The 14401-nt window shown below is 38.5% G+C and overlaps 1 protein-coding gene across 1 annotated transcript; it reads right to left on the reverse strand.

Annotated features, from left to right (window-relative positions):
• Positions 1 to 1285: 1285 nt before the first annotated feature.
• Positions 1286 to 13138, reverse strand: LOC131303667 (protein GRIP). The gene is made up of 22 exons (XM_058330642.1): positions 12914 to 13138; positions 11662 to 12187; positions 11328 to 11443; positions 10536 to 10705; positions 9509 to 9602; positions 8704 to 8790; positions 8518 to 8598; positions 8165 to 8290; positions 6798 to 6906; positions 6638 to 6717; positions 6339 to 6467; positions 6108 to 6208; positions 5598 to 5731; positions 5380 to 5477; positions 5183 to 5302; positions 5016 to 5043; positions 4864 to 4922; positions 4144 to 4215; positions 4011 to 4058; positions 3017 to 3122; positions 2808 to 2866; positions 1286 to 1820 (listed from the first exon to the last, which is right to left on the reverse strand). Exons 2-22 carry the CDS (start codon positions 12116 to 12118, stop codon positions 1710 to 1712), a joined length of 2385 nt encoding a protein of 794 aa, XP_058186625.1. The 5' UTR covers positions 12119 to 12187; positions 12914 to 13138; the 3' UTR covers positions 1286 to 1709.
• Positions 13139 to 14401: the final 1263 nt, after the last annotated feature.

Here is a 14401-nt window from a genome sequence, read left to right on the forward strand (position 1 = left end):
ATTGTTGAAATGGATGGTTGGGATACTACACTACAGGATCCCGGATCCGTCAATAACTAGGTTTAGGGCTAGCACATTTGGTCATTACTGTACACACTCCATTTATAGATCAATAGGTTAAATTTGTTGAAGTAAGCTGAATTATTAGCTCTCAGGCATAGACTAGTATCGGAGCCTTTCATTGTTAGTTTATTTTTATTCTTCCTGTGGGAATTATTTCGTAAGTTTAACCTCACATGATGATGTAGTGTTTAATTGTCGTGACTCCGTTGAGTATAACTTTCCTACTGCTTGATATGAAAATAATAATAACAATATTTAAAGGAAAAGAAGGAGAAGAACTCTTTGCTACCAAAACTTCCCCATCATCAACCAACCCACCAACTCTCTTGTCGAGTTATGAGCATGACAAAAGCAATTAAACGTGTTATATGAGGTTGGCTTATTCACCGACGCAAAGTTACGCGATCTCGGCCGTTCATTTTCACTTTAGACGGTCCGGATTTAAATGAAACTTTAACTCTCCTCCAGAAAAGTTTCATTAATATCCGTCCAAAACACTTGTGGACGGTCGCGATTCACCTCCGTAAATAATTGTTCACGAAACCCTCCGTTAAAAAAAAATTTCTCTAGAAAAACTCTTTTGGATCTGAAACTTGGTGTGCAAGTTGTCTCTTTATTGTATCCTTCTCTCAATCTTCTGTTCTGATTTAGTAGTAGTACTACTTTTTTGTTTGTTTAAGACTACGACCTTCTGCCCCTTTGACTATTGAGATTAAATAAATTTGTTAGATGTATAATTTGCTTGTTTAAATGGCATGGAAAATAGTTTTCAGTGATGAAAAGGGTACGTAAAGGAGGGTGGTTTCCCCGTTAGCTCGTCTAGACATCTGAGTTATAAAAAAAAGATAGTGGTTTCAGCTTTGGCCTTATAGGTCAAAGTTTTTCATTACTAGGTGAAACCACCAAACAAGAAAACCCAGATAGGTTAAAGGGGGTGTGTTAAGAATAGGGTAGTAATTTTCATACTTTCCCTTATAAATATCGCACACCTATCTTTCTCTTTATTTAAGTAAAATGACTCTTTTATTTGCTTAATTTTTTTATACAAAAAGATATTATTATAAGTTCGCATCACACTACGTGCACTTTCACGTGTAATGTACAACCATTTTAAGCATGCGTTGGTGCTCTTAACAAACGCTTTTATGAAAATACGAATAATCATCCAAGCCATAAAGCTTCTTCCCAGTCTAACAATATCAATATGCACATTGGCAAAAAATTACAAGAAACTTCAAAAAGATATTTATTAATTCTATAATCTATTGCAGATACTTTATCCTTTTCCTCTATTTCCCATAAATAAAGCATGGGTAAAAAAACTCAAAAAAAAAAGAAAAGAAAAGAAAAAGAAGAGCAAAAACCTCTGGGGCCATTACAGTACACCCAAAAGCAAATAAACAAAAAAAATCCTGAGGTGTTTGTCTCAATTGCAGTTGTGTTTTTCCTCCTATCGCATCAGTTCTTTACAATATCTCAACGATGGTAACAGAGTGTGAATATTGATACAAAAAGAATATAAGAATCACAGCAACTCCCACCTCTGCTTCCGAGTCTGTCAGAGAAGAGCCCAACATAGTCGCCGTTACTAAAGTGCAGATTGTACTACCCAGAAGGGAAGAATTTCCTTCACCATTTTTCTGCGGTCAAGAAAATGAAAATCTAGGGAAAAGAGAGAGGCCGGAACTTGAAGTGTCACTTGCTGGGCTTGGGGGGACCTCCCTTGAACTGCGATATGCTTGTTGACATTTCTGGATCTGCATTCCCAAATACAGTGCAGGTGCTTTAGTGGCTAGTTGAAACCTTAATGAGGTTGTTAAAAGTACTTGTTACCTCTAATTCAACATAGAACAATATCTGAAAAGCGTGATTCTCCCTCTATTGGCGACAGTGTTCTAAATGGCGGCCGCCTAGGCCGCCTAGGCACTTGGAGGTACCTTGCCGCCACGCCAATAGCCCTTGGCGTTTGATTTGGCGCCCAGGGAGGTTTGGCGGTGGCGGCCGCCTTGGCGTCTTGGCAGCCTTGGCGGCGGCGGTGGCGTCTTTGGAGGCCTTTGGCAGCCTAAAAAATATATATATATAAAAAATAATACGAGGGAGGTGAGCGAAGCCCGGCTACTTATTGTCTTATTCAACTTATTTGCTAGTTGCTACTACTTAATTTCATTTGGGTTTGTACTTTGAAGTTTGAACTTGCATTATGGATACATAGAATATAGTTTGATTGGATAATGGTTTGTTAAAAAAAATAAAAAATAAAAAAATCCGCCGAATTGCTTGGCGCCGCCTAGGTGGCTTGGCGCTTGGAGGTGGGTCTCCGCCCTACTACCGCCAAGCGCCATTTAGAACATTGATTGGAGAGGAATGGTGGTAAAGAAACACCTAGACCTTAGAACAATTTGTTAAGATCATGAAAGTTTCTGGTATCCACCCTGGTGTCATACCTATGATCAAGTGCTTAATCCTTGAAAAATTAGTCCCAAGCATGATGTTTAAGACGTAAACATATAGCCAGTATTTACGTTTGCATGAAGGTAAAACAAGGACCTAAGTTCGTGAGCAAAATCTGGGATGATTAAAAAATGGGCCATTTTAGTGCTCCATATGATCAGAAACCTTTCCCTATGCACTATTTAGTCGCCTCATCATGATGTTTATTCTTGATCTTGCCTTATCATGGTTAACCAATCATACGTCCAGATTGGCGACAGAATTGGAGCATCCACAGAATATAGGAAACATACCTCTTCAGGACTAAATTGAAGTAGCATTCCAACCACAGGTAGCAAAGCCTCCACTTCACCTGTACAAGAATTGCCATTAGCATAAACATATTCGAAGAACAGGGAAAGTTCTTCAATTCCTAATGCAAAACAACATTTCCTTGAGAAAGGGTGAAGTGAAAATGAAGATGTTAAGCTTCTAATTCACAGCCATACATTTCACAATATACCTGTTTGAAGAAGCTTTAAGATTACATTTTTAAGATATGTCATATCTACTCCTTCCCTCCTTTTCATTCTTTCCATGTTCCGGAGCTCTTCCTTGAGCAGCGCTTCCTACAGCCATGATGCTTATAAGTGAAGTTAACAAGTTAAAAATAAGCACAACAGGAGAAAATGAAGTGCACTCGGATCCTATCCTCCCTCAAAATACGCAATGAGACACACACATACATTAACACAGGAAACAGTAACTAGAAGAAAACATATAATAGGTTAGGATTCCACTCTCCCGTGAAAAGGACAAAACCACGAGATTTCTTCTATTTTACTGCCTCTCATTGTGTTCAGTGTGCTTTTTTTCCCTGGTTCCCTTCATGATTGAAGGCATGCAAACGATGAAGCGTTCCAAATTGAGACGTCTACGCGAAACGAAATATAACTATGGTGTCATTCAATGCTTCGTGTTAGGACGAATGTTTTTTGTGAGTCCTACGACTACCTCGTCATGTACTTTTAAACCCTTCTTGATCTTTCTTTTGATGGGAAGAAGATTAAGTGTAGTTTCAAGAGAAGTAGAGTCCCCTGGTGTACTCGCCAACGGAGCAGGAACACGAACAGTACCTGAGGATCGTAATGCAAGTGCTTCGGGACAACCAACTGTACGCGAAGGCCAGTAAGTGTGAATTCTGGATGAAAGAAGTCACAATTGGGAGCATGATTGCAATGTGAAACAAAAAGGAATATAGTTTGCATGCAAGCAACATGCTTTATGACTAGTATAATGCCCAATGCTCGTGATAAGAGTTAAATGCGACTAGATAAAAACACACTCAAACTTTGGACAGCAGGCACCCCTCCTGACGGATATTCACCATATCCCTTCTACTATGTGCATACAGCTTAAAATTTGAAAATCCTAAGGCACATCCATGATTGAATTAAGTTCCACTTGCCTCGCATAAAAAGCAAGTAAAATGTAAAGAAACTCAGATTCCCACATACCTGTTGGCTGTGGAGACGGTTTTCACGTTCAAGCTCCTCAATTTCCTCCTGCACTCAAATACATCAAATCTGCTCTCTGGAAAATTTAAAAAGAAAAAAAACAAAAACAAAACTGAATATGCAAGTAACTTACTTGAAGTGCAAGGATGTGCCGCTGCGATTGTGCTAGCTCTTCCTCCCTTTGAGCTTGTTGCCTTGCCAAAACCTGAAAACCAGTAAGGTGAAATGAGTAAAAAAACCATACAACTATTTGGTGTCTTCTTGCCCAAAAGAGTAAATATGCAGCTCGATCAAATATTAATATACATTTGCAACTTTAATGGCTCTTTTATAGTCCAAAAAACGAGTTGCTCTTCAGATCGTCTTGTGCATAGACCACATTTCACTAAATTGTTTCCCCTTAGGATTTTCTGTTCCTTCTTATCCCAAATATCTCTTTAGAATCCTTCTCCATTTCTTTCTCCACAGAGTCTTATCATAGAAATACTTCCTGTGCCATTTGCTAAACTGAGCAGGCATTCCCCTCCCTTATCTGTTATGACGACCGACCATGGTCCTAAGACACTGATCGATCAGGAAAAAGATTTTTTGGGCAATTTTTAACTTCACAGGGAAAAAAATCCCGGGTTTAGACAAACTGGAAGCTGGAAACTACCGACTGAACAGAACATTGGCCTGACTTCAGCAAGAAACCAAGAAACGGTCCACTAATATTATTTTTCAGTAAAAGGAGAAGACAGAAGTAGAAATGTCAAGAAGTTGAACTGTGAACCTCATCATATACATCCTATAATAAAGTTCAACAAATTAACAGTGGCAAAAACATGAGATCTATAGGAAAATTTCCGAATACCAAAATCTGCTGTTCCGCTGCTGAGGTGCTTGAATCCGCTGCATCCTGTTTCTGGAAGGCTGTATACAAATATTAACATGAGACCCTCAACATCCATATTGACAATATAATTCCAATGGATACTGCAAATATGACTGCAAGAGATCTTGTACCTGCGGTGTAGCTGTAATCCCGCTCGGCCTGAGATTATTTACGACATTGATCCATGACAAAGAATAATAATTAATTCCATTGAATTGCCACGCTTTATGACATTGATCAATGCCACACTTTACATAACTAGCTGTGTTGTAGATGAAGAAGAAAGAGGGCATCATACCAGTGGTCTCAATTGAACTGGTTTATGAAGATTCTTATTGTCGTCCATAAGTCTAGAGATCTCTCTATCCTTCTCCTCAATCAATTTATCAGCAAGATCGCGAAATGAGTTGTGTTCTTCCTACAAGGAAGAGAATTACTAAACACAAAACGCATGTTCTTATTAACAAAACTAACAAAAGCTAACATTAATTATACCTTCAATTTTTTGTACCGTTGCTTGAGGTCTTCTAATTCTATTTGCATGTCAGGGTCAGGAATCACTTCCTTTTGGGCCTTGAGTGCTTCACATCTCACTGTATGATTAAGATTCAAACATATTCTGATGTCAAACCGCAGCCGTTGCGAAAGCAACTGGAAGAAACCAAGAAAACAGGAAAGTAACACAGAGAAAAAAACTTTGCATGATTCAATACATCGCCAAGTTTCTTCCAAATTCTGAAGGTTTATTTCCCATGACTTTTTCTCTGAGTGGTATTGAGCATTAGCAGAATTCAGCTTCATTTCCATGCTCTTTATTTGCTGCTCTGCAGTGCTAAGAGCATCATCTCTGAAACGAATATTACATTGTAAGAAGTTAAAAAACTATTGCTTTCCACCACTTCAACAATCTTTTTCGACACAAAAGAACAGCAGATTAATGTACGAAAGAAAGCCAGGACTTGTGAACAATCCAAATAGACTAGATATGTTAAGTACAAAATTAGACAGCTACATGACTGTTGTTTAATACCTGTCTATTAACCTAAAAGATTCTATCTACTGTCATACAAACTTACCAGTGAGTAGTTGAAGGGATCCATTCAAACTGTCAAAATAAAAATTGAGGATATTTCCTAGAAGAAAGAAGGCTATAGGAAAAAATTGATAGATTTTAGTTAATGTGGACGATAAACATTTGGAGGCACTATCATCAACAATGTTACCTGTCAGCTAGTTCTTTATCATGATTAGCAAGAGCATCCTGAAGCTCTTGAAGGGCCCTATCCCTTTCGGAAGATATCAACAATACTTCTTTCTCGGCCTCCTAAATAAAAAAAAGAAAGAAAAAAAGAAGCATCGTAAATAAGTAGCCAGAAAGCTCGATGCACTTAAGAATCAGAACAAGACAACAAGTCATTTTCTTATGTAAAACATGGGCAACAACAAGCATTTACTTTTAGTGCTTCCTCCTGCGCTTTGAGTAGCTCATTGTCCCTAGCGGCAGCTAGTTCTGAATCCTTTTTCTGTAAAAGTGAATGAGCTCGAACCTTGTAAGAAGCAAATTCAGTTTCAAGACGGTTGATCTGCATGTAATGAATTGGGAGGAGGATATGTAAGGAGAGATAAGAGATTAATATACATGGGATGGGGACTAGGGATATAACGTTAATCACAATGCAACTGCAAACAATGTTAAATCCCCTGTTTCTATTTTCTGCTGCTAATGAGAGCAGCAGTGAGAATGATTGAATACCTCCTCTTTTGCAGCCTTAAGTTCAGCATCTCTTGTACTTAGCATCTGAGCTTGCACAGTCAATTCTAGCTCCAGCTGACCTGTAAGTAACTAATTTGTAAAACCTTATTTCCATAAAATGAGTCGCCAAAAATACGTTCAGCAAAAGATGTCAAAATACTTCTCAGCTTAGCTGCTTCAATTTCAGCACGTATGCAGTTACTCTCAGCAACCTCCAACTTTGTTTTGAGCGCCTGAGTTGTACCTCGCCAACTCTCCTTTTCTTTCTCCTGAATGCATCAAAAGCTTAAAGGAAACTACAAATGAAGACTTGCTAAATACCTGGAAAAACTATAGTATTTTTTTTTTCTTTTGAAGTTTAGAGTCATGTACCATTACAAACCAAAATGTTAATGTTAACAATTATGCAAGTTATGATACATAAAAACTGAAGAGAAGCAAGGCAAACCTTATCTTGGAGGTGAAGAAGCAACCCCTCTTTGAAGAGGAATGTTGCGAATGCAGGTTGAATCATACAAATACAGCAAAAAAGTAGAAAAGGAAGGGGGTGTTGAATCCTAACTAAAAAACCTCTGGAGTTTAGCACAATACCTTTCAAAGATACCACTCCCCTCTATGACAAATAGGCAAACGGAATGAAAATATGAACAGGACAGGCCATGAGGCAGTGCTATCAAAGCCAGCGTGGATGAGTAGAGGGTGGATCAGAAAGAGGGCTCGTTGGTAATATATGCACACTGCCGCAGCCAGCATGGATGAATACAGGGTGGATCAGAAAGGGGCTCGTTGGTGTTATTTGCAAAAGGAACAAAAGAAACAGAAAAAAAATTCATGCATAGAATCTGTAAGGATCTTAAGGGAAAAAACAGCTCTATTTCACAGTTTTTTTAGTATAAGATAACTAATATCAAAAGGGACAGAAAGTTCTCTCTATTTTTCACTAATAACAAAGGACTGAAATCTCAACTTCCTAAAAGTACGCATAGAAAATAACATAGAAGTTCCAATGTTCAAGGCTCCAAAGCTTCATGTCAAAGAAACCAGTGGCAACTAGTAAGACAAATGTTAAAAGCACACCAAGCCTTCTTCCAGTCTGAGTGAGCAACAGAGATTGAAAAAACCCTTTCGTATGGTTCCTTCGGAAAATTGTAATGGCAGCTAAAAGATTCTAAACTGGGAAAGTGAAGACATGGATACCTAATAAAAAGACCATAGCTCCTACTTTTATATCTAGATATTTATGTAATCGAAATAACAAGATGAGTTAAATTTTGAACGAATAGAACAGAGTTATTGCTGAAATTGAGTCCCCCGCTTCATGGACATGGAGAACATGAGATTGGCACGCAAAGAAATATTTCCCTAAGCTGCTGGAACTAAAATCTTTCAACTAATCAAATTTCTTAAGTGAGACAGCTGACAGCATACTCAAACATGGTCTACCACCAGAATCAGTAGTATAACGTTAAGGGAAATCTGACTAGGCCAGTTATATAGTCACTTGAGCCAGAAAAGACAAACTCATACATGCTCTTGCTTCAGGTGAATAAGTTCTCCTTTTACATTTTCCATAGCAGCTCTAAACCGCGCTGCTTCACCGCTTGAAGCTGCATCCATCTCTGCAATCTTGGACTCTTTCTCAGCAATCAGGCCCTGCAAAAATTTTCCTTCAATTGCACTTGTTTTCAAGTAATCATCTGGAAACCTTGGACATGACTACAAGACAAAGAAGGAATGAAACATCGCAAAGAGAGAGTATATGTGTGACAGTGACAAAAGGAGCAAAACACCAAGTATCATTTTGTGCAATAAGATCCCGGATTGAAGAGATGTAATTCATTACACTGCTCGTTATATATTCCTGCTTACACTGCTCTTACCTGCAAAGAGGAAATTGTTTCGGCTGCTTTGCTTCTATCTGCTAATGCATCAGCTAGTTGGGCTTCGAAACTCTCAATTTGCTGGAAAAAAACAAAAACAAAAACAAAATACAGGACGTTAATTTCTTTTTGTGTGTGTGTACAGCAGAAAAAAGGAATAGAGGAGGCATCTTTGCGCATTTTTACCTTCTGCTGCTTAGCAGAGAGCTCAGCTATCGCAACTTGCTTTTTTTCATCTGCTGTTTGCAGCAACCCTCGCATGTCTTCCAACATCTGTAATATACAAGTTATGTACACCCATAGAGAAAGATTTCACAGATCTCTTACATTCTCTTCAAGTACCAGAACGAGAAAATCTGCTTAACTGCAAATGTTTTGATGTATGTTTCAACTCAATGCATGACATAAAAAACATGAGGCAAAGCAATGCAAGAACATATATCATATGGAAGGTGTTAGAGCTTTTCCCACATCGGTTCTTTATCACCTTTGAATCTAGCATATGAGCCTGGGCGACTCTGTTGACTGTTGAGTTAGATGTTTTAAAACTAGGTATAAAAGCAGTTCATAAACATTATCTATATAGACAGTAAAATCTATCAACGAGGGAAAAAAGCAGTTCATATGCCTGCCCTGTGACTTCCAGTGCTTAATAGTTTATCTTCTCACAAGCACGTTTAGTGCTTAAATCCTATATACACAAAAAACATGCGAAGTTCTTACTAGATAAGAAGAGCAAACACACATGAACAAAAGACAGGTTTTTCTAGTATGCGTAGAAGCACAAACACAGATAATGTTCCCTTCAGCATTGTTATGGCAAAAGGTTCCCCACATTGATCCCAAGGAATGACGAAGAATTAGAAACTCAGTCATAAACTGAAAGAACAAACAAGGCTTTTGCGAAATAAGCATGCATATAGTGACATACAGTGCTACTTATCGGAAAAGAACAAAAACTAGTCGGAAAATGTTCAGAGTTCTATTTTACCTGGTCTTTCTCCAAAAGCGACTGTTGTAGCGCCTCAAGAGCATTTTCCTTCGGTTCCAAAGAACGGCGCAATTCTTCAATGTTGTCTCTAAGTCTGCATAACAGTGGTGTTGCCACAATGAAGATGAGAAATTGCTCTTGATATGCAAAAAGGTGATGACAAAAATTTAAGACAAGCAGAAAGATGGTAAGTAAGACATGATAGCCAAGGGAGAGCAGATAACTTTACTTCCTCAATCATTTTGAGTTTGAATAGTAATTTTCTCATCAGGTTTCTGTTGGATTGTGTCCCACATTGCCTAGACATGCCCCCTCTATGCTGGTTATAAGGCCCCAGCTTCCCTCTCCTTAATACTTGGGTTTTAAGAAGACTTTGGGGGCTGAGCTTTTCTATCAGAGCTTTGGTTGGGCCTTTCCATGGTGGACCGTTGTCCGGTTGCCATGCTTTGTGGGCCAGGAGGGTGTGTTAGATTGTGTCCCACATCGCCTGGACATGCCCCCTCTATGCTGGTTATAAGGCCCTAGCTTCGCTCTCCTTAATACCTGGGTTTTAAGGAGACTTTGTGGGCTGAGCTTTTCTAACAGTTTCTTTGATGATTCTTTTGCTTAAGTCCAGGAAATTTTAGACACAACACATTTGGGCATTTGGCATATTTGATTCTTTACCGCAATGGAGAAGATAATAACAGAGAGGTAGGCAGTTGGTACAAGACCAAGACATTATTAAGAGGAAATACAAGATACACATGCCGAAACACAAACTTTAGATAAACTGTATCATGAATCACGATTCACATTCTTGAGCTAGAGTAGGGTGGAAAAGTTGATTGGGACTAGCAGATGAGAGGAAGACGTTGTATGCAAGTCAACAGATACATTGCAAACAAGCGGAATCCACTGAAAAGCATAACGACTCAATTGCTAGAATTAACAAGTGTAAACTTTTAAAAAAAACCTACATGATTGGTGAATACAGTGTCTTAGTTTATGTAAATAGGTAGTAGTAACTTGCTATTTGGAGATGTACTTATTATTCGCACTCCTTAGTTGTTGCCTGTCCACGTCTATAGCTTTCAGTGCATCATTTGCTTGTTGCCGAGTGCGCTCCAGCTCTTGCTGCAATGATGATTGTTGAGTTGATGCTCGATCGGCTTTTTCCTTCAGATCTTGAAACTGGGCCTCAAGATCATCTTTTTCCTGAACATTACCTCAAAACAGGATATGGAATCAACACTCAAAACAAAATCCTATCTTTCTCCTAATGTTGAACCAAACGATCTAATTTAAAGAATGATCTTAGAAACTTCGATATAAAATTTTATTTTTTTGGATAACTTGGTATCAGACCAATGGACCCACTAATCCAGGGACCAGTCCCATAGTCCACTAGCTGGGGGCCCAATTAAATACGGAGCAAAGCCCCATATGGACTGACTCAACACAGGAGTTGATGGCATGAAGGTGGGAGTCAACCCCTAGACCAAACACTTCACAAGGCCCCTTGTTGCCTGATAACTACAGCTGCACCAACCCCTGGGAGTTAACTTTAAGGCACAATTCACTCAAGCATTTTAAAATCTAGGAATTTCAAAAGTGAAGATTGTAGATTGCATATCTGAGTCCAGGATGCCAAACCCAATTTAAGGGGTGTAACCAGAAATAAAAACTAAAGAAGCACATAAAGTTTAAAAATCAGAAGTTGCATCCTAAAAAAATGTTCTTTATACACGCTGACCCATACTATGTGCAAGCTATAAGGGAGAACACTTTAGTTTGCATCACAAAGTGCTAATCCCACAAACCCAGAAATTATATTTACCTTCTGAACTTCTTGAATGCGCTGTTTTGCTCGTTTGTGAAGCCTGTTGAACTTGGAGTCAAGTTCTGAATACTTCTCATCACGCTCTTTTGTTTCTTCTTCCAGCTTTTGTTGAGCTACAATAACAAATGACCACATACATCCCCCTAAGAAACTGGAATTTTGTTAAAAGAATTTATGATCTCAGTAGGTGTAACAATTCTGGTGCACGACCACAATCCTTATAGTTTGGTAAGACGCACAAGTGCCCAACATGCAAAGCAGGAAGTTGCAACTAGAAAGTAATTATCTACACATCTACCAAAAGATAGACAGGAAAAGAACGAACTCTAACCTTCAACGAGCTTGGCAGAAAGCTCTTGGGATTTTGCATCTGCTTCTGAATATACAGCTCGAAGATGCTTTAAAGCCTCTTCTGCAGCACCTCGTGTTTGTTTTTCTTCCAGAAGTTCTCTACTCAAAGATTCTATCTTTTCACGGAGCTCTTTCACATCTTCAAGTACCCCACCATCTCGCTCAATTGCCATTTTTTGTTGGTTAGACTCACTAGATGCTGAATGGAGATTTTTCAAGACCTCAAACTGAGACTTCAAGTACTCATTCTGGAAATTGAGATCTACAACCATTTGTACGAGATGATCTTGAGTATCACTAGTAGATGGATGGCCATTCTCTTTGGCGGTACTTTCACCACTTTCCTGGCTCATGCCATTCAGCTGCTCATCAGGTTTTACACCATCTTCTGCATTATTTTCCAGCATCCCACCAACATCCACTCCCTCCACTGACATTGGTTCAAGATGTTTCCAGCATACCACTGTGGGTTTTCATATAAGAAGTTGACGTGATGTTTCCGTCAACTAGAAAACGAGGATAACACAGGAGGGGTAGAGAAACAGAAACAATGAAATTAGTAGACAAAAGAAATCCTCCCAAAACATTGCCATTCGTCGTATATCAAGCTTCAAAGATTCCAATTTATCAATAATTAACCATTGTTATTTGCTTAAAGCCTTAAACAATAAACTAGTAACAACATAAACTAAAATAACCAAACTTCTCCTCATAGAAACAACCGAAACAAATTTTATGGTGTAATATCAGGCTTCTGGGGAATTTACAATTTGAATTGTCAAACTCAATCCTAAGCAATCATATAACGAAGCGACATTCTCCATAAATCCCTTGTTCAAAAAGGCAGCAGGCGGCTAGCAATGCCAACTCCTACTGAAAGTTAAGCATTAGTACACCTGACCCTGCTAACTCATACGGAAGAGTGAAGACCATATCATTTTGACCTCCAAATATCGCAATACTGTTTTGAATTTGCACCCTTCAAAAGATTTTCTTATTCCACGCGAACCAAACAAAATGGGACAGAGGGAGTAGCTGCTCACTGCATCAATCAGATCCCAGACCTAACTTATTCCAAAGTCCTCAATTATTCAACACCGTATAAAAATTTACTACGCAAAAAACTAATGAAAATTCCAATCAAATAATTCAAAATGTACGTATACCAAAGTGCACAGTGCAAGTGCATTTAGGCATATAGAACTACGAATTCTGGGAGGTTTGAGGTGAACCTTAGTGGTTGACGGACGCGATGAAATAGTCGTTGTGAGAGATCAATGGACTCTGATGAGTAGATAAATTACGGTGAATTGAGTTGGTCGAATCAAACCCTAAATTCGTCAATTCAAGAGAGAGAGAGAGAGTATTATGGAGAAGTCAGCTCCGATCTCATGGTGACCATGAGGGAGAAGGGCCAAAGACGTTCCCAGATCTCTGTTTGGATTTCAATTAGAGAAAGGAATCATAGTTATCAATCCCGTTCCGTACCGGCCGGTACCGGCCGGTACGTACCGGAATCGAAGAAAACCGGTAACCTAACACCCCAATACCGTTCCGGGCCAAATACCGGTCGGTACCGCTCGGTACCGGCCGTTTCGGGAAATACCGGCCGGAAAACAAATACCGGGAATTCCGTCCGGAATGTTGCAGTTTTTTTTTTTTTTTTCCTGTGTTTTCTGGAACGTTAAAAAGGGCAAAAAAAAATTTGGTTTTGTTTTTTTTTTTTCTGGAACGTCAATTAAAAAAGGTTTCAGAATTTTAGCAAAACATGGGTTTGTCTATAGTACGTGCGCGAGACTCAAAATCCCGGATTTGCACCCCCCCTGCGCGCGAATAACCCGTGACGCGCACCCGGTTAATTGGTTTCCGAATCAATTTTTTCAAATTGCATTCGGCCATGGTCTGTTTTCCCGAGCGCGCGAGACTTCTCCTTGGATTTTCATTCACAAGCTCACTAGTGTGCAAAGTCTTTTAAGGTGGAAAAGAGTTTTGTAACTAAGCAATGTGGGACAAAAAGGCAAACACAATGTTTTGTGACTTCACACCAAAATCCCAACAACAACAATTTATTTATTATGATCGTGAATCAGTAACAACGTCTTATGACAAGTATTATTGTTAATAGAATTTTTCTGCGCGATTTATACACTTGCAATGTTTGATTTTGGACTCCAAATGGTGAATTTTGTTGTCTTAATATAGATATTTTATGATGAATTTCATGATATGGGGAATTTTTTTGAATTATAATTATATATAATTATTATATATATTGTACTTGCGGTAAATCCGAAACGGTACCCGGTACCTGACCGGTACCGGTACGTACCGTACCAGTAGAAAAACCGGTACCCTGTCCGAAACGGTATTCAGAACTATGAAAGGAATGGAAGTGAGGAGAAAATAATTAAACAAATAATTAAGCAAATAATTAAGCAAATCTTTTTTTTTTCTTTTTTTTTTTAAATCTTGATATTTACACTAGTAGTACAATACTATTTCGTTTTGCTATTTTCTCAAGCTACGTAAATTTTTTATTTTTTATTATTTTTTATTATTACTTTCATTTCTCTTAGTACTATACGAATAAAGGAAAAACTAAACAAAAAAATCCCGTTGGTTTGGGGGCAACAAAAGTGAAATAAAGAAATAGTAAAAGTGAAGAGCAACTTTTATTTTTATCTTAGTACTTTATGTAATTATTTATTTCCACTTTTTTA

This window comes from Rhododendron vialii, chromosome 10a (genome assembly GCF_030253575.1).
Source record: "Rhododendron vialii isolate Sample 1 chromosome 10a, ASM3025357v1".
In the NCBI taxonomy this organism is placed as follows: Eukaryota; Viridiplantae; Streptophyta; class Magnoliopsida; order Ericales; family Ericaceae; genus Rhododendron; species Rhododendron vialii.

Bases quoted from the DNA above. Each gene is read 5' to 3' on its own strand.
- LOC131303667 (XM_058330642.1), bottom strand. From the start codon at position 12,118: ATGTCAGTGGAGGGAGTGGATGTTGGTGGGATGCTGGAAAATAATGCA. The intron at 4,923-5,015 runs GTACAAGATCTC...ATTTGTATACAG, and splicing joins GGATTACAGCTACACCGCAG to CCTTCCAGAAACAGGATGCA. The intron at 1,821-2,807 runs GTATGTTTCCTA...TTGGGAATGCAG, and splicing joins TTCAATTTAGTCCTGAAGAG to ATCCAGAAATGTCAACAAGC.